The 26,862-nt window shown below is 41.4% G+C and overlaps 3 protein-coding genes across 8 annotated transcripts in view; 1 reads left to right on the top strand and 2 right to left on the bottom strand.

Annotated features, from left to right (window-relative positions):
- The window catches only part of MCUB (mitochondrial calcium uniporter dominant negative subunit beta), a 51,342-nt gene extending 44,301 nt beyond the window's left edge, over positions 1 to 7,041 (top strand). For all 5 annotated transcript variants that reach the window (XM_021525476.4, XM_021525475.4, XM_085578996.1 and 2 more), the window contains 5 exons: positions 3,058 to 3,162; positions 3,371 to 3,531; positions 4,225 to 4,428; positions 5,783 to 5,899; positions 6,841 to 7,041. In XM_021525476.4, coding sequence (XP_021381151.3) covers positions 3,058 to 3,162; positions 3,371 to 3,531; positions 4,225 to 4,428; positions 5,783 to 5,899; positions 6,841 to 6,918 — 665 coding nt within the window. In that variant the 3' untranslated portion in view covers positions 6,919 to 7,041. The remainder of the gene's footprint in view (positions 1 to 3,057; positions 3,163 to 3,370; positions 3,532 to 4,224; positions 4,429 to 5,782; positions 5,900 to 6,840) is intronic.
- A 391-nt stretch (positions 7,042 to 7,432) lies between these two features.
- On the bottom strand, positions 7,433 to 17,995 carry CASP6 (caspase 6). Of its 2 annotated transcripts, none has more exons than XM_021525477.4 (8): positions 17,880 to 17,995; positions 15,749 to 15,790; positions 14,956 to 14,998; positions 13,082 to 13,231; positions 12,569 to 12,645; positions 11,919 to 12,094; positions 9,646 to 9,799; positions 7,433 to 9,052 (listed from the first exon to the last, which is right to left on the bottom strand). In XM_021525477.4, the coding sequence occupies exons 1-8, from the start codon at positions 17,908 to 17,910 to the stop codon at positions 8,814 to 8,816; spliced, it is 912 nt and encodes a 303-aa protein (XP_021381152.1). In that variant the 5' UTR covers positions 17,911 to 17,995; the 3' UTR covers positions 7,433 to 8,813. The 2 variants fall into 2 exon arrangements, with proteins under 2 accessions (XP_021381152.1, XP_021381153.1); XM_021525478.4 differs by having other exon boundaries at positions 13,082 to 13,228.
- Positions 17,996 to 20,520: 2,525 nt separating this feature from the next.
- On the bottom strand, positions 20,521 to 25,905 carry PLA2G12A (phospholipase A2 group XIIA). Its single transcript, XM_021525474.3, has 4 exons — positions 25,627 to 25,905; positions 23,904 to 23,980; positions 22,961 to 23,126; positions 20,521 to 21,862 (listed from the first exon to the last, which is right to left on the bottom strand). Exons 1-4 carry the CDS (start codon positions 25,844 to 25,846, stop codon positions 21,744 to 21,746), a joined length of 582 nt encoding a protein of 193 aa, XP_021381149.3. The 5' UTR covers positions 25,847 to 25,905; the 3' UTR covers positions 20,521 to 21,743.
- Between the last annotated feature and the right edge of the window lie 957 nt (positions 25,906 to 26,862).

Below are 26,862 nucleotides of genomic sequence, written 5' to 3'. Positions count from 1 at the left end.
TTTTCAGTGTTACCAAGAGCTAAAAGAATTAATTTGCCTTACCACAAACTTGTGTACAAAAAACTCAAGAGCTAAGCAACCAGATAATGTGCGCAATAATGAAGGACAGTTTTTTAAGACATTGAAGAGATTTCATTTATCAGCTGGAGTACAATATTTCAGGGCCCTTTCAGTACAATATTTCAGGTTGAAAGGAAACTTTCAAAGGGTCAAAGGATAACTAGTATTTTAGCATTGGTATGGCCTTTCCTCCATGTAATATCCTGTTTATCCCATTGTCCCAAGTCTTCAGATAATTTTCTCAAGCTTTGCTCACTGTTTTCTTCTATTTTGTCTCTTTGGCTTGTCCGTTGATAAAACTAACATTGAGTTTACCTTATTCTCCATTTTATTTCCAAGAAAACTTGATCTGTATTTTAGCAGTGCTCTTGCAACCCCCGCCCTGGTACTAGAGGATTCAATCTTAAAACTAGAATTGGGATGTAGGGTTTTTTGTCTGAATCTGGTAGAATAGGTACTTGAATTTGGCTAATTCAAAGCATCTATTTCTCTTCTTCCCCACTCACACCCCTACAAAGAAAGAAAAATAAGAATACCTACATATCTATGGAAAGATTTATTTAACAGCAGGTAACACATAAGCAGAAGAAAGGATGTTGTTAATGGAAGTTGCTCCAGTTTCATAGCTAGATGGATTCATAACATTCTTTTCTTTCTGGTTGATACTGAGAGAGGGCTGCAGGGGCTTCTAAAGAAACTGAAAATAGATTGATGTTCCCAGAAGGTCAGAAAGCCACAGACCTAAGAGAAACTGCTTTACTGTCCTTTATGGGCGCATTTAGTAAAACAGGAAAATACCCCACAGAGCAATTTATTGATACCCTCTGGAGCAATGGAGATGTGGATCCCAGTGTGTACATGAGCTTCAGGAGCTTCATGTACACGGGAGCTTTGGTCTTGGGTTTTTTGGTCTTGTTTAGCTTTGTTTTGACAGTGTCTGCTAGGGAGCAAAAATAGAAAATTCTCTTGAAGATAATTTCCTAAAAAGACTCTATGTCTTCAGAAGCCATTGTAAGAAGTGGTCATTGTGAGCAGCTGGCCTTCCCCTTAACACAGAAGTTTTTCCCTACAAAGGATTTCTTAGTGGGGTGGGGCAGGACTTGTGCTGGCAATACCAGGTACTGCTGTTGTACAGACATCCAGGACAGGAGTGTTTGGGATTCACTGCTGGGTCGCCTTCCTCTCTGCTAAATCAACAAAGTTCACTATTCCTGCTTCAGTGCAAACGTGAGTCACTTGTGAAGCACAAGGTAATTCCTGTAAGAAACCTGCGTGTCTGGCATTTTTGGCCTGGACAGGCAGCAGATTCCAAAGTGGAGATGAATTTGAGTTGTTTTCACCTCGTCTGATCTGTTTAAACACACTCCCATCCCTTCTGATTTGGGAATACTTAGATTAAAACAGTGACTCAGAATAGTTCTCTGCTCTGTATTTGTCAAGTGCCAGGCAATTGTAATGTTATAGAACAGCTGAGATGTTTAATTCATTAGGAAACTGATACTGTAAAGAGAAACTATTGGTCAAGTACTGAGAGTTGAATTTCAACATCAATTATTAAAGAAAAACTATGACGCTTTGATGTAGTGTAGACACACTTCTGTGTCATTTAACCATTAAATGAAATGTAACCTTAACTGAAGTCATCAGTGCTGTGTGTGAAGACTCACTTTCGTTATCTGTGGATTTGATTTTCATCCTGCAAAACTTTTGTAGACAAAAAAAATTACCCTTTTTCCACATTGGAACACTTGTGTTTAGGCATAGGAATTAAAGTAGCCTTTGCTTAAAGTGTGTGAGAAATTTTCTAAAATAAAATACCTCCCTTTACTTAAAACTTCTCTTCAGTTAATATAAGGTTGCACAGGTTAATAAATTAGTGTTGTATTCAGAACACCCAGAACAAAGGGCCTGTCTGGCACTTCTTTTGAAAAGTATTTTTCCCTTAAATGTTATAGGAAGTGTTATAAATATCACCTTAAATAATGTGCATGCAAATGAGCCTTGATGTTTTATTATGCTGGAAAAGAAAACAGAAATGAGTGGATAGGCACATTACAATTTTGGGTTGAAAGTGGTCGGCTTCTGGGTTTGCTTTGCTGCCACGCAGAGTGGGCAGGTGAGCCAGCTGGGGCATTTGCCTGCAGAGTTCAGTAGTCTAAGCCTCATCAGATGGGGCCTGAGGACAGGGTTCTCTGTCATTGCAGATGTGGGGTTGATTGTGGAGCTTTTCTGTAGTGGATGTGTGAGGACAGGTAGAGGAGCTGAGGCAGTAGCACTGTGACAAATATCTACATACAAAAATCTTGGTATTTTGTGGCCTGTTTGGTTATTCATCTTGGGAGTAAAGCTGCCTAGCCCTTGGCAAGGGCAGGGGAAGGTGCTTTTTTTGTGTTTAGAAAAGGAGAATCATCTCAAACAGCTACTGTGGGGCAGCTGTTCCATGGCTTTTCAAACCCTCATGCCACAGTGATGTGTCCAGCAGCAGTGGTGTGTGGCTCTGGGGGTTTTTGGGGCATCTGAACCCCAGTGTGCTCCTGGCAACCACAGTTACATGAGTAGTAGTTCCTGCTAATTAATCCAGTAGTTCCTGCTAATTAATCCAATTGATTTTTGGTAGGAGCTGTAAAATTGCAAGTAAAATTTGTGGAGTGCCATTCATGTAAATTTCTGCATTTAAAAAACAAAACAAAACAAAAAAAAAAAAAAAAAACCAAAACAAAACAAAACAAAAAAAAACCAAAAACAGAACAAAAAAAAAAAACCCACAAAAAAAATAGAAAAGGGTTCTCCAGAGAATCAAAGTTCAACTCCATTCCCCGCACACAGGACAGCCCCAAGAATCACACTGCCTGACTGTTTAGTATCTACCAGCTCTAAAAGTGGAGTTGCTTCCAAACATTATTAGTGAAGAATCCCAGCACTTTTCTGTAGGGTTGTCTGTTAATGTTTAAAACTCCTCATGATAAGTGATCTAGAACTGAAGTCTTTCTCCTGCAGATGGTAGCAAGGTCTCTGATGCAACCTTAATGGAGGTTTTATTGATGAATGACTTTAAGCTTGTTATCAACAACACAGCATACAGTGTGTCACCTCCTGTAAAAGGTAAGAGCAATCCTTAATAACTGGTCATCTCACTTCATTTAGTGAAAGGCATGGGAAGTCTCAGAAAACTGGGACCTGGGAGAAAGCTGTTTGTCTTTGGCTTTGTCTTTTTACCTTTGGATGGTCCTGCTTTTGGGGTTGGAGGTGAGGAGAGCATGAAGAAGGGTATATTCTTGAAATGGTTATATGACAAATATTTTCTTTTCAGATAAGCTGAGTAGTGAGCATGCTACTGAAATGGAAGATATCAAATCCTTGGTTCACAGACTGTTTGTGGCTCTACATTTAGAAGATCACCAGATCAGGAAAGAGAGAGAATTGCTACAGAGGCTGGACCATCTGAAAGAAGAGCTGCTGCCTCTTGAACAGGTTGGAAAGTGGGAGTACATTTTTAAAAAAAACTCAAAAGCTTTTCCTTTCATCAGAAGTAAGTCCTGTGACAGAAGAAAATCATCATGAATGGCTAGGGTGTGTCTATTCTGTTTGTTATGTAAATGAGGTCAACTCAGAATGCAAATTCTTTTCAATTCAGTTCTTTTTCTACCTGTTGAGGACATTAATGGGGTAGAAACCAGAACACCTGGAGAAAGCTGTCATGAACATGGCTAGTATTGAGATTAAAAGGCCATTTGTTGAAATGTCATTGAAAGTAATTTGTTGCTTTATGAGTTCTGAATACCCATGACAGCAAAAAACCACAGTAGTGGAATCGACATCATCCATGGCTTAGGGTAGTGGACAACAGGACTCCTGCTTTATGAGGGCCAGCCTCAGTGTTACCCAGAACTGCCTTGAATGTAAATGGAAATCAAACAGATACAGATCCCTAGTAGTGCAGAGGGGAGTTTAAAAGGAGGAATTCTTGGTGCACAGTGGTAAGAAGATCTGGTTGCCCTTGGACTTCAGTGCTTTTATTTTCTCAGCAGGGTAAGTCAGTAAGAGGTATGGGTAACTGATCCTGAGAAAGGATTTAGCCCACAGGGAGAAAACATAGTTGAGGAGCTGTTCATCAGAAGAGTACTCATGTTTATTTGAACAGGTTTCTCCATTTCTTTTCTTCAGATGAAGGCCAGAATCATGGACAGTGCAGATGCAAAAACCTCCAGGCTTTTATGGGTTGGCCTAGCCCTGATGTCAACTCAGGGGGGAGCGCTGGCATGGCTCACGTGGTGGGTCTACTCATGGGACATCATGGAGCCAGTCACGTACTTCATCACCTATGGGAGTGCCATGGCTTTCTACGCCTACTTTGTTCTTACCAAGCAGGTGAGGCCTTGTCTTCTAAATGTCTGGAAAATGGAAAAGGAGGAAAACTGAGTCTGTGAATCACAAAGCTTGAGCTCTGATGAAAGCAGAATTCAGTAAGCGGCCTTGCCATCAGACAGGGGCTTATTTGGTCCCTAATGCAGCTGGATACAAATATTACATCATGCAGAATCAAGCAGGTACTGCTGCACATGAACTTCAAGTCAGCTACTGAGCATAACTACTGTTAGTAAGATTTCATAACCTGGAAATGAAATGTGAGTAAAGAAGTCTCTCCTTTAAAATGTTTGTAAATCAATTTACATAGTCAGTGGCACCTTGCTTACTGCAGTAATGGGAGAGCAACTGGTAGTGCTGTGCCAGTTTATGAATGCTGCCTTACAGCAGCAAATCACCCAACAGTAGGTTTTATTTGCTTTATTTGTTTTATTTGGAGTTTGTGTATATACAGTGCAGGGTACCAAACTGTTTGGAACTCTGGCAGTTACATCACTGGAATATACTGAAGTACATTTGGTGCCTGAAAAAACGTTACTGCTCCACTCTTCATAATTGGGCTACTTTTCCATGACTTAGAATTAACAGAGGTAAATCTAGGACAGCTGAAATGAGGCAGGCATTATGTAGAAGTTGAAGGTTTGCTCAGATCTTAGCTTCACAATACAGACTTGTTCTGAAATCCTGTAAAGACTTTGAGAAATGTTTCTTTTTCCTGTTTTATCTCTGTACTTTACTCTCAAAGTGGACATCTTGATGTTGAACTTTCTATGATGCAAAACTCTCTTTGTTGTGGAAGTATGTGGAATAGTAACCAGTACTTTCTTCCATTATACAAATGGATCTATAGACCTTGTGAGAAATTAGGTTCCTTCAGTGAAAAGGGGAGACATATCTCTTTCTATGAAGAGCTGGAGTTTTACTCCTTCTGACTGGTTTTTAAGAAGGGCTAAGCCATTCCTACTTTTTGTGAGTAGATAAAGAGATTACTAGGCTTTTTTGAACAGCTGCTGGTGCCATTGTTTAAGACTTTCAAATAAGTCCTCAAGAAGTAGTTCCTGAATTTTCTCTGACTCCTTGGGAGTAGACTCCATTGGCTGAGGTGGCTCCAGTCATGAAGATCACCCTATGTCTTTATTATAACTGAAAATCCCTTCAGACATGACAGCAATGACTCCTACTATGTGTTTAAAAAGCCCTTATGGCCCCCGTAAGAGCAGCATTTCATATGTAGCCTCTTTACATACATAGGTGCTGGACAATGTAGGTCTTCCTGAAACAGGCTGAGTTTCTAATGGGCTGACCTCTACTCTGTTTCCTTGCTAACCACAAATCCACGTCCTCCTTCCTTCCCCAGGACTACATTTATCCTCACGCTAAGGACAGGCAGTTCCTCCACTACTTCTACCGCAAATCCAAAAAGCAGCGTTTTAATGTGGAACGATACAACAAGCTCAAAGACGACCTAGCAGAGGTATTTCAGTGCAGTTCTGCAATAATGACACAGCTTCTGGCTTAAGACTTTTTCAGTAAACTCTCAGCTAACAGAAAATTGACCTCACGGCTTGCTATCAATACTCTGTATTGCTTATCAGCCAGTTTCAGCTGTTCAGATAATTTTACAATGTTTGTCTTTGACGTGTAAACTACTTCTGTAGGTCATCAGAAAGGGAGACCTTAATGAATTTAATTTAAAACAAGTCAGTTTATCAGCATGACATCTATTTTTTGCATACTCTAATGTTGCATTTTTGGCCATTTAATACAATAGCTGCATTTATTGTGGACACAGTATGTTTGCTGCACTGCTGTGGTAAACCAATCTCCTCCCTTTCTTGGAAGGAGATTGCCTTGCAGAGTGTTCAGCATTTGACTTCATAAGCTTGTTCCATAGGTAAAAGACTTAGATTTAGAGAATATGGTGACTGGATGGAAAAGGTGGTATGTACACCTAGGAGAAATTTGGTGGCCTTCATGAAATACTTGTAGCAGATCTCTCACTCCTCAATTATTATTCCTCCATCCCATCTTGACAGTCCTGTATTCAGTGTCTTATAAATGAAAATGGAACTACCTCTAATTTTAGCTCAAAACCCAGAATTCAGGATGTAATTTCATGTGCCATAATTGACATCATGTTAAGAGTTTGATGCTTTTTTGGTGGCCTGGGGGTGTGAATTTTCAATTGTCATGTCAGTAAAATAATACTTCAAGGTGTGGGTGAGTGGGTTGATGGGCAGGGTTCATGCTTCTCTCTGGAGACTGCATGAGTTGAGCAGGTCTGTCACTGTTTGATTGGTTTGGTTCCTTGCCTAAGACCAGCACCTTCTGAGAAAAGAAAGACAGTGCATGTGTGAAAGAGGAGAAGACAGAGGCTGCAGGAGGATGAACTCTTCCTCTCTCTTTCATTGGCAGGCAGAAGAATCCCTAAGGCGTCTGCACCAACCTCTGCACCTGAGGCTTCCCATCCAGGAAATCAGCGACAAGGACTGAGTTTGGTTTTGTGTATCTTGGAGATGCCCTTTCAAAGCTGATATGAACATTTAGTTACTCCATAGCACCTGGGTATTTTTGACCACTGAAGTTTTAACAGTTGCAATAAATAGCTTTAAAAATTATTTGGTCACTTGATGGTTTGTGTTTGTTTTGCTTGTTTGTTTGTTTTTTTAATAGAACCCTATGAAGGAACTGCTGAAGCAAAGTTCTTCTAAATATTTGTCAAATCTCATCAGTACAATGGAGGCATTCTTACTGCTGGTAAAATGACAGAACAAACAAGGACAGCCTTTTTAGTACCATTTAGTATAACATAACAGTAGCTCATAGAATAATTAACTTCTGCATGGAGTAGTAAAGATTCTTTTCCTGAAATTACTGTTTCCTTTCCCCTGGTCTGTGCATTGACTCTTTGTGACACCATAGGTGAAGTTTAGATTAGCATGACAATTAAGCTTTCTTAGTAAATAATGCTGGAAAAGTAAGGTATCCTAAACTTGCTATAAAATCATTTATGTTTCACTGTTGCATTTTATTGAAAGAATTCATCAAAACATTTAAACATACATGATTTATTCAACATTTAAAAGTAGGTGTAGTAAGATACAGCAGTTATGACTCAGAACATTGGATATAGAAAGACTTAACTGAAGCAGAACCAGGAAACTGATTATTTTTTCCCCAGGAAAGTGGATTAGTGCTGGAAAAGTAAGGTATCTCAAACTTGCTAAAAATCATTTATGTTTCACTGTTGCCTTTTATTGAAAGAATTTATCAAAGCATTCAAACATACACGATTTATAGTAAGATACAGCATTTATGACTCAGAACATTGGATATGGAAAGACTTAACTAAAGCAGAACCAGTAAACCGAGTATTTTTTCCCCAGGAAAGTGGATTAAGACACTTTGTTCAGTTTGAGTTCTCTGTTGTCCCTCAGAGGAACAATTATTAATGTTAAAAAAATAAAAGGAAACATTTGGTTCAAGTCAGCACCACAACTACTGTAGCCATAACAATCCTGTGTTGACCAAGCACCATCACTTTTATGTACCCAATGACAGAGGTATGGCTGATCTTCTCCAGGGCCAAGAGGAGGCCTGATCCAACTCAAAGGCCTGAAGTATGGAGGTTTGCATATGTTATACTTTATAGAGCTGCCTAGAGATGTCCAGCAGCTTTAGCTTTAGAGATACGGACTAGGCAAGCTCACCCTGAGCAAACTTTTGTACATGTTCTCATTGCATTACTACTGTTTTTCTCCTGAGGATGCAAAGTAACAGCAAACTGTAATTGTGCCCCAAGCATAAATTATATTCAAGCAAAAGGAAACCCTTTATTAATCAACCCTGTTTGATTAATCCTATATTAATACTATGTTCTACTCAAGGAATTAAATTACTTTTTAGTGTTGCAAGAAAATGAAAAAAACATTTAAAAAGCCTAGTAAAGCTACAAAAGTTGTGGATTCTGCTGTCCACAAATTTAAAAAGATGCTCTACAAACCATATTCCCTGTAAACTGTGCTATAGGAGCAAGACAAGTTAATCTAATGGAACATTAGACATGTTTTGGAAACAGTAAAATGTGCCATAGTTAGATGGCAATCAAGCAAGACGCTTTTAAGAAAAAAGTAGTCTGGAGCATCAATTTCAGTAAAATCTGAGCACCTTCTAATAGTTTGGCACCATATTTCCTGATATGAATTCCTTGGTGTAATTCTAGCTTTAAAAGTGCTTTAAGATTTTAGAAACTGTGAAGTATAGAAACTGTAGTGTTTGCTCAAAGTGATTCTGGAGACAATCTTGTAGAATATTACATCTCCTCAACTAAGATGGCATTCTCTTTGCTCTGCAGCAAGTAATAGCAATGGTCATCACTGCTAAATAATCTACTTAGATTTTGGATGAAAATACAATTTTTTAGTTAACATTGACGCAAAACAAGGAATCTGTTTTTTCCCTATAGCTTTAATGTCTTTGCACATATGTACTCTGCGACATGATACTTTCCTGTTAACAACAGTAAGAAGTTCTGCAAACTCCAAGGAAGATCCATGCTTCCTAAGGGTCTCACACAAATCTTGGATATACCAGGAGCCATTTATAGGGTCACGATGAGAATAGTAGCCTAGAGTAGAAAAAGGTCATAAAGTTACATCCAAATGTAAATAGTGATAACCTCTTGGAAAAATATTTATCAGAGTCACGTTTGCTAGCTACCATCTATAAGGAATTACTAACGTGTTTAAATCTTACTTTGCCAATTACACTGCAAATTGTAGATGGGAAACGGCTTTGGTACCACTTGTAGTGCTCAGCTAAGAGGAACATGATTCAGGGATTGGTAGCTTACAAGACTGCATCTCTACTTCATAGGAGAGCAGATGGGACTGAGGACAACATGCATGGGGGGACTGGAGAGAACTGCCATGTAGTGCAGGGAAATTTATAAGCCACCAGAATCCTGGAAAAGAGATGGATGTTGGTTGTCAGGAGGCTCAGTCACAAGACTGCTGGCAATGCTTTTGTTTGGCAAATTTAATGCACTTTAATAATTTGCTTTCACTTCTTTAGCACATAACGTTCTTTCCCAGACAAGTTGCTACTCATCAGACATGCAAATCAGATTTACACAGAACTGTTCTCATTGTTTGGACTGCAAAATGAAGATGTGTTCAGAGTTGTTACAGTGAAGTTATCAGACACCACATCAGAACTCACCTTGTGCCACAGAGTAGCACATGATAAAGTCTGCACCAGCAGGCAGAGTATAGACACCAGCTGTATCCACTTCAGTCTCATTGTCAGGGGATTCACTGCCATCTGCTGAGTCGTGAGCAATGACTGGATCATCATGTTTGTCACCTCGACAGGCCTGTTGGTGAGAAGTGTTGTTTGCACCCCTGCTGAGCTCATTGGTAATAGGATAATTCTGACACTAACCAGGGACACTTCTGTTCAGCTAGGTGTGCCACATTACCATGACTCTGCCTTCAGAAAGACCCATTTATTTCTCTGTCACTTAAAATGTTGGGGACAAAGTCCATTGAAAGGTCGAAGATGACCTCAGAATCACTAAGACTGGAAGGGATCTCTTGAGATTATCTAGTCCAACCCCCTGACTCAAGCAGTGTTAGCTACAGCATGTCGTCCAGGACTATGTCCAGTCAGATCTCCATAGGTGGAGACTCCACAGTCTGTATGGGTGACCTCTTCCAGTGTTTGACCATCCTCACAGTAAAAAAAGTGTTGAGACGAAATTTTGTGTTTTAATTTGTTCCAGTTGCCTCTTAACTTGTCACTTGTTTACCACTGAAAAAAGCCTGTCTCCCTCTTATTCCTTCCCACCAGGTGTTTAGAACAAGGTGTTTGGTAAGATTCCCCTGAGCCATCTCCTCCAAGCTGAACAGTCCAGCTCTCTCAGCCTCTCCTCATATCAAACATGCTCCAGAGTCCCTTAATCATCTCTGTGGCCCTTTGCAGGACTCACTCCAGTAAGACTGTGTTTTTCTTGAACAGGGAAACTCAGGATTGGACACAATACTTCAAAGGCAGCCTCACCATTGCTGAGTAGAGAGGAAGAATTTCCTCCCTTGCTGGCAAGGCAGTGTTGAATTACTGCTCTGAAGAACAGCCATCATTATATACTGTTACACTTCTGCTCTTAGTGCAGTCTCAAGTGTGTTTTTTGAGGGAAGGTTTTTTGTGAGAAGTCAGTAGTGATCCTGTATTGTTAGTGGTGCAGAAAGGCTACACATGGAGGATAACAAGGTGAGAACACATCAAAAGATACAAAGGAGCATTATTTCAGAACTATCACTAAAAAAAAGAATCTTCTTATCTTCTTTACAGTGATAAAGTTTCATTTTGATGTTTCTTTTGATTTTCAGAAGTAATTGCTATGCCAGTTGTGCTGGAAAATAACTCAGCTGATGAACTAAGTTAATTTCTTTTTGATGAGTATATATTATAAATGTTTCCAAGTATTACTTAGAACTTAAATATGAAAGTATTTTTTCCATCTTTGGCAGCAGGTTAAAAAAAAAATGGAAATCTGAGTCCTAATGAAAGGTGAATTAACAATATACTGCTTCTTGCAGCAACCCTGTGCCTTATGGAAGCTTGCATTTGGGAATAAAAAGGAAATACTTAGAATTACTCTGTAAACTACTACAATTACAATCTGCTGAAGGCCAGGTATATATATGAATTTGCTAATTGTAATCTGGATAAAGACGGGATAAAGCCCTGTATGACCTGTTTTGACCCCATCACTCTGCTTTGAACAGGAGGCTGGACCAGAGACCTCCTGATGTACCTCCCAACTTTCATTCTCCCATGAACCAAAGAAAGAAACAGGAGGTTACATATGGTCTTTATGTGACCACTTAGCACAAATAGTATTCATGAGACAATAAAGCCTTAATTTGATTCTTTGGATTCTACAGAGATGCTGAGTATAGGTCATAGACAAAAAAACCCCAACCAACCAACCAACAACAACAGATGAAAATCTCTACCAGCACAAAAAAAAAAAAAAACAACCAAAAAATGCCACAAAAAAAAAAAAGAACGGGAAAAAAACCCAAACACAAAACCCAACTTCACTAAGGATCAAGTAAAGGAACTTGCCTGGAAGGAAGCAATGAAGATACAAAGGTTAGATAGCTTATCAGCTTAGCCTTGGGCTGTGAAGTGTGACCAATAGGAACTGAGCTCAGGCTGCAAAAAACCCTGGTACTGCCTTCTCAGCTATTAAATACACACTGACAGTTGATCTGACATGGGTTTGTGTTTCTTTTTGTAAAATTACTTATTAAATACAGCTGTAATAATAATATTAACAGTAGTATACAATAGGGTTTCTAAAAAAAAAGAGAAGAATCCTTGTCTTAAATGCCTTGTGGAAAGACTGCATCAGGAAAATAGATTTCTATTGCAAGGAAGACACAAGTCAGTGTTAACTTCACTGAATTCAGAAACAGACATCTTACCTGAATTATAAATATCTTTGGTTTTCCTACTAAACTCTGGCACTTGTCTCCTCTGAACATGTCTGTGATGGTCTGAATTTCAATCTTGTCATCATATGCAAAAATGTGACCATCCTCACCATGGCTCAGGAAAACACAGACAAAGCAGTCCGCATTGCTGTGGTCCTCCATAGAGGCTGAAATAGTCAAGTGGTGTTTAAATGACAAAACAGTCATATTCAGGTCTAAAAAACATTGTACATTTGTATCATATCATTGAATCTCCAGTCAGTCATTTTTCAAATGGATGCTATTTTCAGGAAAAGCCATACTGTAGGGATTTCAAGGTGCATTGATTCAACCTGGCTGAAGGGACACTAACCATAAAAAGAAGAATGTAATTATCTTCTCCCAGCTGCGCATACTGTCTTTCAGCTTTCAGTGCCTTAATTAGTTCTCTTCACTGAAGCTTCATTTACATAATAAAATAATAAAATAATAAAATACAATAAAATTACAATAAAATAATTTTCAGTCTAACCTTTCAGTCCTTTTAATGTTAAATTCCTTGTTTACAAAAATTTATTTTAAGTTAAATGAATTGAGAGATTGGAAGAAAAGGTATCTGGGAATTCTGCTGCAATAGACATAAACAATACACAGTCTCTTACCTTCATAAATTCTCTGCTGCACATCTTCTTTTTTCAGGTTGTCAAAAAGTCGGACTTCAAACCCAAGGTCTGTCAAACTATTGTTAGAACAAATCAGTATTAGTAAAAATCTTGCTCAAATTATATATCAATTGCTACCAACTCAGTTTCTTTCCATGTGGAGGAAGTAATATTCTTATTCATTATTTATGAATAAAACTACTAAAGTTGATTTTGAATTCAAACTGGTGTCAAGTAAAGGTCTAATACCTAAAGTTACTTCAAAGAGTTTGCCAAAGAAAGTTCTGGACTCACTGAACTCCTAGGACTTGTGCCAGCAGTTTCTGTGACCTAAAAAAATGTGCCTTGAAGCTTTTTAATTACACCTTTCTTCACCCAAGTTGCATAGCTGCTATGTCTGCAAAATCTTCTGGTCTCTACTTAAACACAAGATTTAGGTAACTCGTTAATATGACCACCATTTCTAAAATTCAGACTTTTTTTACGCATTAGTAGAGCAACCAAGTTTCTTACATGCATTTCAGATTGTTTCTATCTGCCCACGTCCCACGACGGTCTTGCAGCTTTAAATGCCAAAAAAAGTGCTCGTGATTGAAGATTAATGCAAGTCCTCTTCTTTGATGGTTCATTTTGTACTCCTCTGCAGGATCAAGTGATTGTCTGCTGCCACAGATGGAAAACATTCTTGGTAAATGAGGCTGTTTCATTAGTTAAGGCACATAATGGTGCATTTCAGACATGGCTCCAATTCTCCATGTTATGTGCTTAGCTAAATATTAATATAATTGGCCAATACACATGTACTTATTTGGAATCGTAGCTGTCTGTGATTTACTTCAAGTTTTGCTAAGTCAATCAAGTGCTGCATTGTAATCAATAGACTGACTATTGATTGGGATGAGGTGCTAAGTGTAGCATATCTTGCAGAAGGAAAACAAATGTTTGTTATTTACCCTAATGAAATGAAAGCTATGACAATTTAATTTGACAAGTTTAAGTTGACAAGTTCATCTAAGCTTTTAGCAACCAGCCCACAAAATCCTGAAGTTGAAGGACAGAGGTCTTCTTAAGAACAGAACAGATGACCTACCCAGCTTCTAAGTAGAGGACTTTATCATGGCAGCAAACACATAGAATACCTGTGTGTTTGGGAGTAGCATTCTGCAATTTTATTGGTTTATGAGCAAAACACAGCAGAGGATGTGTGACAGCACACTCTGGACTTGGCTGTGGACCCACAGTCATGCCAACACACTTGGACCCAAAAGATCCTACATGTTGACATAGCTGTAATTAGAAAGACAAAGCAGACAGTCTTTCTGCTTTTGTAGTTATCAATGCAGAAAACAGAAACCGAAACAGTTCTGGCAACAGACAGGTCCAGAGTTCGAGGTACACGGATGTATGACAATCCAGGTCATGCTGCCCTAGGACTGGCTCTGGTCAAAGCTGTTATTTTTGCCACATTAATACTTTCTTTCATGCTATGGAATATTCAGGTTTGGTGCAATTACAGGAGAAAGTTGCTTAGAATATTTGCCTGCAGGTGTTGAAGATCATAGTTTCATCAGCAAATGCTTTTGTTTCACAGCAAAATTACCATTGTTACCCATAGACTATCTCTGCTTCTCCACTTTGTTATGAGAATCCCCTTAATGAAACATCTTTATGTAATGTCTACATAAGAATTCAGACAGAGAACAGGAATTTAGGATGACTGTTTAAAGTCAGAGAGGTTCTAAAATGTTGGCTGGAGAACCAATAAGAGAAGTTCAGTGCTTCATCACATTCTTCCCATTCTTAGTACCAAACATGGTAAAATGCAATTCTAACCTTGTTATTATGAACAATTTCACCTGTGCCAGTACTAGAATTTTTTCAGATTTTGGCAGTTTATCTTCCTTAGGATTTGGCTAGGTGCATGGCTAGTGGGGATTTTGGACAGTTTGGTCACTGGATCCTGTGAATGACCATTGAAGAAATGATTCCCTGAGTTGTTCTTTCTCTACTCAGCTGTATGAATGAGGTAAAGTTATCAGGCAGATAGTTTACTCTTTTCAGGGCTTTCATGGAATCACTGTTCCATGGTCCATTTCCCCTCCTTCCAGAGGAATACGTTCCCGTGCTACAATCTACCACTTAGTCTGTCCAGTGTCTCCTTAGATTGTGATGGTCTTTGCACATTGCCTACAATAAAAAAAGAACAATCCTCATAGTCCCTTCCACATGCCTTCACATCTGCAGCTGGTGTAGCTAAAACAACTAACATGTTTTGTAAGTGGGTGGAGTCGAATCAAATAATTCTATCCAATTCTTAACAAAAACCAGAAAACCCTGCACTGACTCAGTCCCTTGGGACATCTCTGTCACTGCCACCAGAACTTTACCTTATATTCAATGCATCTACTTCCGTGATGTTCTCATTTCCATCTGTTAGAGAAATCAAGAAGTTATTTGGCCACAAACTAATTTATTATAAACAAACAAACCCAATTTGATTGAATGCATCCAGCCTTAAAGTTTAGCTTTTAATGTGAACCAAAAGCTCATTCAGCTCATTCATCAGGTAAGTAGGCATGCAGGTAAACAGCCTCATTAGTGTTTGTCTGCACGCACAACTTTTGGAGGTTGTTCTGGAAGTTTTGACTTCAGCAGTCTGGATTTCAGGTGGTCAAGACATGCGTATTTTCTATCTGTGTATCTGTACCTATATAAACATATTCAGAGATTATGATTTAATATAACTAACTAGCTGGGTGTATTTTTTAAAATAGACTAACTCAATAGTTAAAATTTTACATAACTTAAAAATACATTGGTGTTTCTTTTCTTTCATTAATGTTACTAATGCAAAGCTGAGCATTCTCTTTAAGGTTGGATGCAGCACATGAGTCACACCAGACAGTCTAAGAGCTATTGACAACTGAGAAGATGCAAGATTTAAACTTTTTCTTCTGTTGAACTATACAGACTTTAATCACCTCTAATACAGAATAAACATAAAAGTAACAGTGTGGAAACAAGCAACATGCACATCTTGGGAGTGTGTAGAACTGCAAACTTGCAGTTAGGCCAAAATACTTGTTCCTCTTACTTATGCATCTCAGTGGGCTATTAAATCATTGCTCCTACTGGTAAAGACTAACTACCACATTATGAGAACTGTACACAACACTGTACCTGTGGTGGGTAATGTAGGTCTGCTATCCAGCTGGACATGGCCTGCAATTATAAGAAGAGTCACACGTTCATGTATTTTGCAAACTACTTTGCACATACAATACTAGCTTTTCACATCTATTTTTCAAATGTTATTAAGGCCTTCTGCAAAACTAACATAGCTATGTATTGATAGAGGACAAAAGTTCTTGTGATCCACTCCCCCCAAAACTGATCATAAAATTTTATAGTCATCAAACTTTAAGACAGAAATGTAGACATAGGAGGACTAGAATTCCTGGGCTACAGGAAACTAGTAAAATATGGGTTTCCTGTTAATTTAATGCTGTTTAGTTCCTTCCTAGTCTTTGGTCTTTCATTGTTACTCTCATATTGCAGCTTCATTCACATAAACATTATTTGAATTATGATTTTTGAAAAGCTGTTTTTGTTACACAGAAGCAAGCTTGTGACAGACATTTTCTGTCTTAAAGTTCTAAAATCTGATTGAGACCAACAGGAATACTTGTCTTTAATTTCATGAAGGTGGATTGCTTCAAAGGAATCACAGGTCTATTATCAAGACCAAAGGGCAAGGCAGTTAGAAACAACCGCGTGGCACACAGAAGTCCCTTTAAGCCTAGTTGCATTTCTGGGAAGCCAGCTCAGGTTTTGCTGCCCTGACTTTTCCTGCCCTCCTGTTACATGCACGGGACCTTCCCTGCTTCCCTATCCCGCTGCCCTGCCAGAGAGCGGGAGGGGTTTTCCCCTGGGCAGCATCCATTGGATTTATTGCAAATCCACAAACTTCCTCCTTGGTCGCTGCCGTCCTTTGCCCCGCACCTTCCCCGTTCCCTTCCTCCTCCGGAAGGAAATGTTATTGTTACATCTTATAATGCTGGCTTTTTGCAAGTATTAAAATAGATTTTAGGTGTGTAATGCTAAAGTAACTTAGTTATATAGATTTTATTTCTTTTGTTATGCTTAATGAAATAGCTGATATAAGTATGCTTGTGTTAAAATGCCTGCTTGGATGGGATAACATCCAATGAACATATGAAGAAGACACTTGCTACAGATATGCCAGCTATCAACATTCACTATCTGAGGACAAGTGTGGACCAACACCCGAAAACTGGAGGTGATAAAAATGTACCAAAATCACAGCCAAGGAATCCCCATGCTCTAAAAAGGCGGATCCAAACTAAAGGTTTCTTGGAATATGTAAACTAGCCTGGAGGAAAAGTTTACTATGCATAATTGCTTGTATTGAATATGATGCAATAGATGTAATGGCTGATGTAAGGGGTACCACCGAAGATAAGTGTGGTCTTGCCTGAGGGCCAAGATGCACCCGGCCGTAATAACCTTTGCTCTATGCTCCTTGTCTCCTATTGCCCTTGATTAAACTTTTTAAATTTTCACAGGAGAGTGAAAGTGTTTTTCACAGAAAGGACGGAAGCAAAGCCCCCGCTCCCCGCGAGCGCCCTGCGGGCAGCGCTCCCGCTCGGGGGAAGCCGGGGCGCTCCGGGCGGGCAGCGCTCCCGCTCGGGGGAAGCCGGGGCGCTCCGGGCGGGCAGCGCTCCCGCTCGGGGGAAGCCGGGGCGCTCCGGGCGGGCAGCGCTCCCGCTCGGGGGAAGCCGGGGCGCTGGGAGCGGGCAGCGCTCCTGCTCGGGGGAAGCCGGGGCGCTCCGGGCGGGCAGCGCTCCCGCTCGGAGGAAGCCGGGGCGCTGGGAGCGGGCAGCGCTCCCGCTCGGAGGAAGCCGGGACGCTGGGAGCGGGCAGCGCTCCCGCTCGGAGGAAGCCGGGGCGCTGGGAGCGGGCAGCGCTCCCGCTCGGGGGAAGCCGGGGCGCTGGGAGCGGGCAGCGCTCCCTCTATGGGGGAAGCCGGGGCGCTCCGGGCGGGCAGCGCTCCCGCTCGGGGGAAGCCGGGGCGCTCCGGGCGGGCAGCGCTCCCGCTCGGGGGAAGCCGGGGCGCTCCGGGCGGGCAGCGCTCCCGCTCGGGGGAAGCCGGGGCGCTCCGGGCGGGCAGCGCGGCCGCCCCGGCCCCTCGCAGCCCTCCCCCGCCCCGCTCCGCGCTGCTCCGGCAGGAACCCGCCCGGCGGCGCGGACTGACCCGGGCTTTCCCCCCACGTCCCCTCCGCACACTCACCCGCCGGCGGCCGCCGCTCCGAGCCCGACATCGCCGTGGAACAAGGCTGCACACCAACACCAGCCCAGCCGTCCCTTCTCTTCGTCTTCCGGGCTCCCCCCGGTCAGCCCGGCCCCGCGCCTTTTGTTTGCGCGGGCCGCCTCCCCAGGGCCGGGGCGGAGCCGAGCCAGCGCCAGGGTGAGGTGTTAAACGCGCTGTGTGACCCTTGTGCTCCTGGGGTGCTGCTTCAGAGACCGTGGTCGAGGAACTGCACCGGCTTGTACAAAACCACCGTCCTGAAATACGGTGACAGCCTCCCGTATTCACTTAGTTTAAATTTTTCAAAACTGTACTCAAATTCCCATTTCAGACACATAGTGTTTTCTTTCCTGAACGGCTCCTATTCCTCAAACTGCGTTTCCATTCGGGCACCCGCACACAACCCTTGAGAGGTTTGGATGTGTGGATCATCCTGCAGCTTTGCTCTGTTCTTGCTCTAGTTCTATCTGATGATTTCGGAACTCAGTGACAAGGTATTGACCAGAGTGCCCAGGTGTCTTAACGAGTATTCCCCAACCGGGAATTATGTGGCACTTACCGGTGGCTGATCGATCGCATAATATGTTTCTAAACCAAAGCCAATGACAAAAACCCCTTCTTCTGTGTAAGAGCTTTAGAGATTGTACCCAAAAAGGGATCTGAATTTTTTATCCAGACTACTTTTAGGGAGATAAACTCAGATATGAATGTGCACTTCAAGGAGTGCTGCTACAAGCACAAAAAGAAGCAGATTTAGAGTGGCATTTTTACCTGGTCTGGTTTTACTCAGGCTTCCTGCATGGGTACAGATTTTAGACAAGACGTCTCCCTTTGATTAAAGGAGCCATGAGGCATTAATTGCCTTAGCTTGTTTTTGTCTTGTTTTGACTTGTTACCTTACACTGCCGGTATGCAGCTGGATCAAGAGAGAACTTTGTTTCAGTTATCTTTGTGCATACTCTAGTCAGAATGTGACTATCACAAAGTTTGCGTCTTATATTGAGTAACATTTACACCCCTACCAAACAGACTAATTTTTTGCCAACTGCAGATCCCAGCTCTCACAGCTCACACTAGAGCTGCCCCTGAACCCACTGGCAGCCAGACTCTCGTGTGAAGTTCTGCAGCTGCAGAACCAAAATCCAGGACTCTGTCAGCCGTGTTCCTCAGTCGAAAAGTTTGCCTAGATCCTTGTAAGACAGTTTTCTTCTCCTTTGTTTTGCTGGAGGCTAAGAGCAGGCTCAGCCACTGTTGATTCACTCTTATCTTGATCACAGTGTGTGCAGCCCGAGGTAGTGTGCTGGGCTGGTGTGCATTTTCAGCTCATTTTAATACATAAAAGTTTTATTGTGAGACGTGCCTATAAGTTGAGAAACTTTTAGATTGTAGGTGGGTATTTTTTGGAAGAAGCATTAAGGATGGGAACTACAGGATGATAAAGCTAGTTTGATTGTGAGCACACTGCTGTACAGTATTACTGACTACACAAAAACATGCAGTATTAAATTAAATGAGCCGCTGTCTATAGTATTGTTATGCTTCAATCTAACACAAAGCTAAACACCACGGAGCTGTTCACTCACTGCCCCCAGTGGGATGAAGGAGAAAATCGGAAAAAAAGGCAAAGACAGTTTAAAGGATAGAAAAGGAGGGGAAAATAGTAACAAAAGGATATACAAGACAAGTGACAGACAGTACAGTTGCCCACTGCCCACTGATTGATGCCCAGCTAGTCTCCAAGGAGTGATCAGTGCCCCTCCCTGGCCAACTATCCCCAGTTTTATTGTTCAGCATGATTCCATATGGTGTGGGCTACCCCTTGGGTCAGCTGGAGTCTGCTGACCTGGCTGGGTCTGCTCCCAAATCCTTGTGTACATTGGCCTCCTCGCTGGCAGGGCAGCAGAACCTGTGATTTATCAACATTATTCTCATCCTCAAACTAAAACACAGCATTGTATCAGCTGCTAAGGAAAACATTAACTATAACTGCCACAACCAGGACAAGCATTACATTTTTCATATATTTATAAATATGTAAGTTCTTAAATGAACTTTAGGTCCTAGGGGTGATAGCTAGCCTTCATCTTAGGACTATGGTCTGCAAAATGCATTTTGTATAACTTGCAGGTAACTCTATAATCAGGGATTTCTGTTAAAGGAAAAGCTTGTGCAAAGTAAAGACTACCTGGAAGAAGTGAAATGCCTCCTTGTGGTTTGCAAGCAGAACTATCAAAGTGCTATCCAGCAGTATTAAAGCTCTTTTTAGTGTTTTACATGGTTTGAGAGAAACTCCAGGAGGCTTTCATGGTATAATTACAGGTCAGTACAGGAGGGAACAAAACCCAGCTCCTTCCAACAGTGAAAATTTTGTGTTGTTGTGGTTCAACCTCAGCCATTGTACATACACAGGCAGACAAGGAATGGGGAGAAGGAGAATCAGAAAAAAGTATAACTCATGGGTTTAGGTAAGAACACTTCAGTAACTGAAATAAAGTAAACAAATGAAAATAATAGTAAAAATTAAAATTATATATAGAGAGATGAACACTAAGCTCTAGGGACAAACAAAAAACACAACTGGTAAAGAAAATCCACAAAATTATATCACATTATAGTCCATGAGTCCAGTGAATTTTATGCATTTAATTTCTCCACAGATGCAATATTTTAATTTTTATTCAACTTCTGTGAATAATTAAAGCAAATAATTATCTTTATAACAGAAGACCTAATGCAGAAGTTAACTAAGGACTGACACCTGTAGATAAGCAACAAGTACAGGGAGTACAGAGAACAAATGCAAAATAATTCAGGCATCAGGTGATTTTAGCTAGAGAAGTCAGAGAGGGAACAAGTAACAGAAGTACAAGCTTATATATTCATCAGCCTCACAGAGGGCATCATAAATAAATTTGTTTTTTGGGCACTCTGATCTTAACTGTGGAACTTGCTTTTAGTTTTCATCAGAACACACTAAATGAAAGCAAAGATGAATACAGTACCCAAGTTGTGCCACAACAGAAATATAAATCAACATATTTGTACATATATCCTTTCCGTTCATATAATACACAGCACAAAATGTTTTATTCAAAACCAGACATTTGATGAATTTTTAAAAAACAATACAGAAACTACATTTCACCATTCTGTCAAATCAAAAGTATATCCTTAGGCTGCAAACTGTTCATTTTACTGGACAGTCCTTAAAAGGATCAATGTATTTGATCTGAAAGGTGCTGCAATAGTAAGGCATCGATATAGAATCAGGTAGAAAGATGTAGTGCATGTACCTTGGCTTGGGGCGTTTTCCTGGCTTTTTAACAACAAACCTGCAGGACCACAAACATGAGAGAGAACTCAAGGCAACTGCAGCAGAAACACGCAGGTGTAGGCTATGTAAGATGTCTCATACTGGTACACACAACACACTCTTTCCTGTTGAACCCATCAGATGCTTCAACTACTAGTAAACCTAAAATTTGACCTGTATTAAAAATCACCTGAGAATTCCATATAACTCTTTGGTGCCTCTGATGTCTCCACTGTGGAGTCTTCCTGGGAACATTAAAATGGCACCAGTGTTTTACAACAGCACATACAGGTGCACATACACCAAAGGAAAACAGTTTCAGTTCCCAAGCTTCTGGCATAAACTGGAGAGAAGGACGACTTGTTTCTTTTTTACATGAATGAGAATATCATAGTGATCCTCAAATCAGTAAATTCATGTCGGTGTTTAATGTATCACTGTCTGAAAAGTCTAAAGGTTTGTAACCAAAGCCTTGCTTCATTTTGCCTGGATCTTTGGCTTTATTCTACACCATGATATCTTGGTGTCTTCTTTCAGAGATCTGTCTTGCCCTCATAATGACACATACAAGCAGCTCTCTGGCTGTCCAGGTATGGTTTGCATCCCAAATGTATAACTGCATCAAACAGCAGCTGAACAGTTGATTCACAAGCTGCAAGCAAAGAAGAGTTCAGTTAAAAAGTACTCTTCAAGTGGAATATGAAACTAACAGGAGAAAACTCTAGCAAATTGAGAATGACACTAAGAAAGAAGCAATCTTCTCTGGGCGAAGCAAATAGATTCTCAAATGAAAGACTGAACCAACACACAGTCATTTAAATTTTGAGTAAAGATTTTTTTATATGCCAAACAAAATGAAAATTCATTGCACATGGATTGTTATCTGTGTTGGAAACATCCTGAGTCTTGGAAGATGAAAGAGCTGGTTATGGTTCTCACTCTTTGCATCCCAATTGATGTGGAGGTTGCTATCTTTAACATCAGCTCAAAAGAATTGAACAACTATTCACCAGTTCTGACACTGAAGACTAACACGACGATTTATTTAGAGTTAAATAAATTTAAGAAGTTTAAACAACACAAGGTTGTTCTAAAACCTTACTGCTCTCAGTGGGAGTATTTACTATGAAAGTAACATTGTCCAAGTTAAAAAGCGGTTATGTCTTGTACCCATTAGATCTAAGACAATGACCATAATAAATATAATATGGCCTGCTACAGAGAAACCTAACATTTATTCACTAGGGGACAGCCTACTACTACTAATTAACTACTACTACTACTACTACTATTAACTACTTCCACTATGACAGTATATTATTTTAACACCTTATTTCACAACAGGGAAAGATTCCGTATTTTCCTACAGTTTACTAGCAACCACACATAGAAGTTTAGAAATCACCCAGCAGAACAGTCATGTTAAAGCTATGTTACAGTAAATACAAGAATTACACATGCATTTTGATCAAGTTGTATTCCCATATTCATACTCTCAAATGGGTGGCATTATTTTTTCTCCTAAAGTTAAAACTAACCTCAACTCCAAGTTAGTATTAATGCTCATCATTTTGCTATGCTGTGTCACTGCTCTGCTGTACAAGCATCTGGGCTGCACAGCAGAGGGACAGAACAAAGCATCCTTCAGCAGCTTATGAAAACGTGGCCTTGCTGCACTGCACAAAGATTCTTTGCCAAGTTAAGCTCAGGTTAAACTTGAAAAAAAAAATAAAGGCTTTTTCACCCTTACCCTGGACACTCTCTGAGATTCCAAGCGTTTTCTGCACATCTCTGCAAATTTTTGAGAGGCAGGTCTGAAACTGCTCATCACAATCATTTTTTTTGTTGCCACAAGTATCATAGCATCTGTCATGGTGATTGCAGCACCTTGTCATTGATGGGATACCGATGTCAAACTGTGAAGAAAACACGCACACACCTCCATTGGTATTCCAGCATAAGAAAAACATAGCCTATGGACACACTGTAACAGTTAAAAATTAAAACTAATATGATGGGTTGAGATAAAGACAGTTTAAGAGATGAATCAAAGGAGGAGATACCAAGCCAGCCTCTGGGCAGCAGCCACCTGGAAGTCATACACAGCTCTGCAATGACTCCTTCCCCACCTTCTCCCACTGCTCCAGTTTTTATTGCTGAGCACCACTCTACAGTATGGAATATCCCTCTGTTCAGTGTAGTTCTGCCCTATCCAGCCTCTTGCCCAGCCCCAGCCTACACTCTGGGGTGGTGGATGGGCAGAGCAAGGGAAAAAAGAGAAAGTCCCAAAGCTGGAGGATAACAAGCTGACTCCTATTTTCTTTCTAGCATTAAGGAAAATGGGTTAGTGTCAGTAAGGAGAGCAAGAGTCATAGCCAAACTCTCCACTCTCACACAGCTACAGCTGCAGTTACACAATGCTTTCAAGACTGTGCAAACAGAATTCTAAACCAAACACTCAAAACCCAAGAAATTTATCATCATTACATTTTATGCTTGTAATCTTTGAAAATGTTTATGCTATGTTCATTTACAATACTAACACTTCCCATATGTTGTTACCAGAGCATGTGTTAGGAGCTGATAAGAACAGGGACCTTGTATATGAATGCTGTCTCAGAAGGGGGGATGGAAAAAATCATCTACATTGAGGAAAACGACACACAAAGGAGCCCCAAAATGGAAATACTTACCTGAACTCCAAATAGAGGGGATCCACAGCCATTTGGTGGTGATGGTTTATATTCATAGCGAGGAATGGGCCTTGATCCTGAAAAAGGTAATTTGTCATGTCTCAAATAGATTTTTTTGAACAGGATTTTAGTAGTTTTAAAACTCACCACAGACATTTGTTTGGCTTAAGCCAGTATCAGTTGTATTTTTAACTTAAACATATATTCAGGCACCTGCATATCAACAATTCTTTCAAAATTACAACTTAGGGGTACTAAGACATTTTTTTTAGAAAGGGAGACAAGGCACCTGAGCAAGTATCAGTGTTTGCTTCCTAAGTTAAAAAAAAATTACTAAAATGGATGTGTTGGTTAAGTATGGTCAATATATAGGACTATATTATCAGAGTACTTTAGTGTAAGTTCATAAATACTTCTGTGCTCTATATGCAACAAACAGTAGTTCTCTGATTTTTTATCTTAACTGGGATGAAGCATCATTCTTATTTCTACAGCTGTAACATCCATAGAATTTGAATTAGTAGAGACTGCTAAACTCACATCCCCCTGAACACTCGCTAGTGCAGCAAACCAAGGAATTCTGCATCCCAAGTTAAGAAAGACTGTGGAGTTAATTTGAAAAATTAACCCCAGCCATTTGAAAATTTTAAAATTCAAATGAACCCAGTTAATTTGAAAAATTAACTCCATTAATTCATTTCATTATTGGAAACATTTACAGTTAAATGTAATAGGGAAAAAAAACCACATTTGAAAGATTCATATTTTAGTACAGAGTGCAAATATCACAGTGTCCTGGCTACTCTTGTAGAGCCAGCCAGACTTATTCCCTGACTTAACAAATATTCTCACACACTATACTGGGGTGATGTGATTCCATCACGACAGGCTATGCCAGCCTCCCATTCTGGGGGGCTCTTGAGGTGCCAGTGAAAAGCCTGGAAAGAAATCCCGTTTCGGAAGCACTGCCTGCCTGGCACTGGGAATGGGCACAGCATGGGAGGTTATCACAGAATGGGTCAGGCTGGAAGGCACCGCAGTAAGTCATCTGGTTGATGCTTGAGTAGGGTCAGCCTAATAATAATAGTCTAATGTAATAGTAATAATGATAATTATGATGATGATGATGATGATGATAATAACAATAACCTTCATCATCTATCAGGTCATGCCAACTTGAGCTGCCTCAATTACTGTTCGGGTAAATCAGGCAGCTGAAGCGCAGGGAAGCAGCACAGGTGTCCTCTGCTGGTAGCAGCAGGACATTTACGAACAGCAGGATGCATTCCTTCCACTGCCAAACGCGGCTGCCATTAAAACCTGCTATTCAAGCGTGACTTCGAAACAACATATCCCATAGCTCAGATTTAAGCTATTCTGTCCCAAACCGAAATGTTCAGGAGTGCTCGTAAATAACCAGCCGGGAGTGAGCTATTCTTCCCTCTCCAGGGTTTTTCCCTGGACACACCAGCTGCAGATCTGACACTAATAAGCCTTTCTCCAAGGCAAACATCTTGGAGACGTTTAAAAGGAGCTACTAAACCGTGGCGCTTAGAGAACTGCTTGCGTGCACACAGGCTCCGTACACCTTACACACGTATTTACACACGCGTACACGCGCGAGTTCGCTCGCCGCGGCCACACACGGATTTACGGGCACGCAGGCGGGAGAACTCCAGCGAGGCGTGCCCGGGACAAGGGTCGCGCCGCCGGCCGCGCTCACCGTCGCTGCACTTGTACTGGCAGAGCCCGTCCTCGCCGCCCAGCAGGTCCAGGGCCGCGTTCAGGTACGTGTCGATCTTGTGCACGCCATTGCGGATCGTCTTCAGCGTCATCCGCCAGTCCGGGCTCTGCGGCGCCTCCTGGCCCCGCGCCGGCCGCCGGGCGCAGGCCGCGACCAGCAGCAGCAGCGGGGGCAGCAGCCACAGCCGGGCCGGGGCCATGCCGAGCCCGCTACGCCGCCAGCCGGGCCGGGGCCATGCCGAGCCCGCTACGCCGCCGCGTCTCCGCCGCCACCGCCGGCGCGGCCGCCATGGCCCCCGCGCCCCGCCCGTGCGCCGCCCGCGGGGAGGGGCTTCCCCGGCCGTGTCCTCCTGCTGTGTCCGCTCTGCCTGTCCCCTGTGCCGTGTCCCCTCTGCTGTGCCACCTCTGCCCTGTCCCCTCTGCCTGTCCCCTGTGCCGTGTCCCCTCTGCTGTGCCACCTCTGCCCTGTCCCCTCTGCCTGTCCCCTGTGCCGTGTCCCCTCTGCTGTGCCACCTCTGCCCTGTCCCCTCTGCCTGTCCCCTGTGCCGTGTCCCCTCTGCTGTGCCACCTCTGCCATGTTCTTCTCTCTGCCTGTCCCCTGTGCCGTGTCCCCTCTGCTGTGCCACCTCTGCCATGTCCTCTCTGCCTGTCCCTGTGCCGAGCAGGGCCCCGCAGGTACCGAGTTTTGTGATGATGCTGGGTGTGAAGGAAAGGGGCCATGTTCATACATGTGCGTGGCTCTCATAATATCAACAGTGCGAGGAGAGGTTGTCGAGCAGAGCATAATGAGTGTATCTGTTAAACGGTAAAAGTCCAGTCTTGATTTGTTCAAAAGAAAAATCACACCAAAATGGACTTGCTTATTAAGCACCGCCTTTGGTTTTCAAAATTTTTAAAAGATTTTATATCTAAATGCTAGATGCTTCACAGATTAACTGAATTGGAACTACGTGAAAATTGTTTTAATTTTTGTGATGAAAATTCTGATATATGTTGTGTGAAATCCTTCAGAAAATAGTAATATTTCGCTTCAGGGACAAAGTTAAATGTAAAGAATTGGAAATGGAAAGAAAACCAAGAGACTTTCAGAACAGATGTATTCTACTAGGGTTTGGTTTTTTTGTGTTTTTTTTTGTTTGTTTGTTTGTTTGTTTTTTGGTGTTTTTTTTGTTTAATTTTTATTTTTTTATTTGCAGCCTCTGCATTTAATATTATG

This window comes from Lonchura striata, chromosome 4 (genome assembly GCF_050655825.1).
Source record: "Lonchura striata isolate lonStrDom1 chromosome 4, ASM5065582v1, whole genome shotgun sequence".
NCBI classification, from domain to species: Eukaryota; Metazoa; Chordata; class Aves; order Passeriformes; family Estrildidae; genus Lonchura; species Lonchura striata.
Note: the sequence above shows the minus strand (reverse complement) of the source record. Positions and strands in the feature narration are given on the sequence as shown.

What these genes read in the sequence shown, in the direction of transcription:
- CASP6 (XM_021525477.4), bottom strand. Translation starts at nt 17,910, where the DNA reads ATGTCGGGCTCGGAGCGGCGGCCGCCGGCGG. An exon ending in GGAGCGGCGGCCGCCGGCGG is followed by an intron (nt 15,791 to 17,879) that starts GTGAGTGTGCGG and finishes TTATAATTGCAG; the next exon opens with GCCATGTCCAGCTGGATAGC. An exon ending in ACCTACATTACCCACCACAG is followed by an intron (nt 14,999 to 15,748) that starts GTACAGTGTTGT and finishes TTTCTCTAACAG; the next exon opens with ATGGAAATGAGAACATCACG.
- PLA2G12A (XM_021525474.3), bottom strand. Translation starts at nt 25,846, where the DNA reads ATGGCCCCGGCCCGGCTGTGGCTGCTGCCCCCGCTGCTGCTGCTGGTC. An exon ending in CCAGTACAAGTGCAGCGACG is followed by an intron (nt 23,981 to 25,626) that starts GTGAGCGCGGCC and finishes TACCTTTTTCAG; the next exon opens with GATCAAGGCCCATTCCTCGC. An exon ending in AATCTCAGAGAGTGTCCAGG is followed by an intron (nt 21,863 to 22,960) that starts GTAAGGGTGAAA and finishes CTTTGCTTGCAG; the next exon opens with CTTGTGAATCAACTGTTCAG.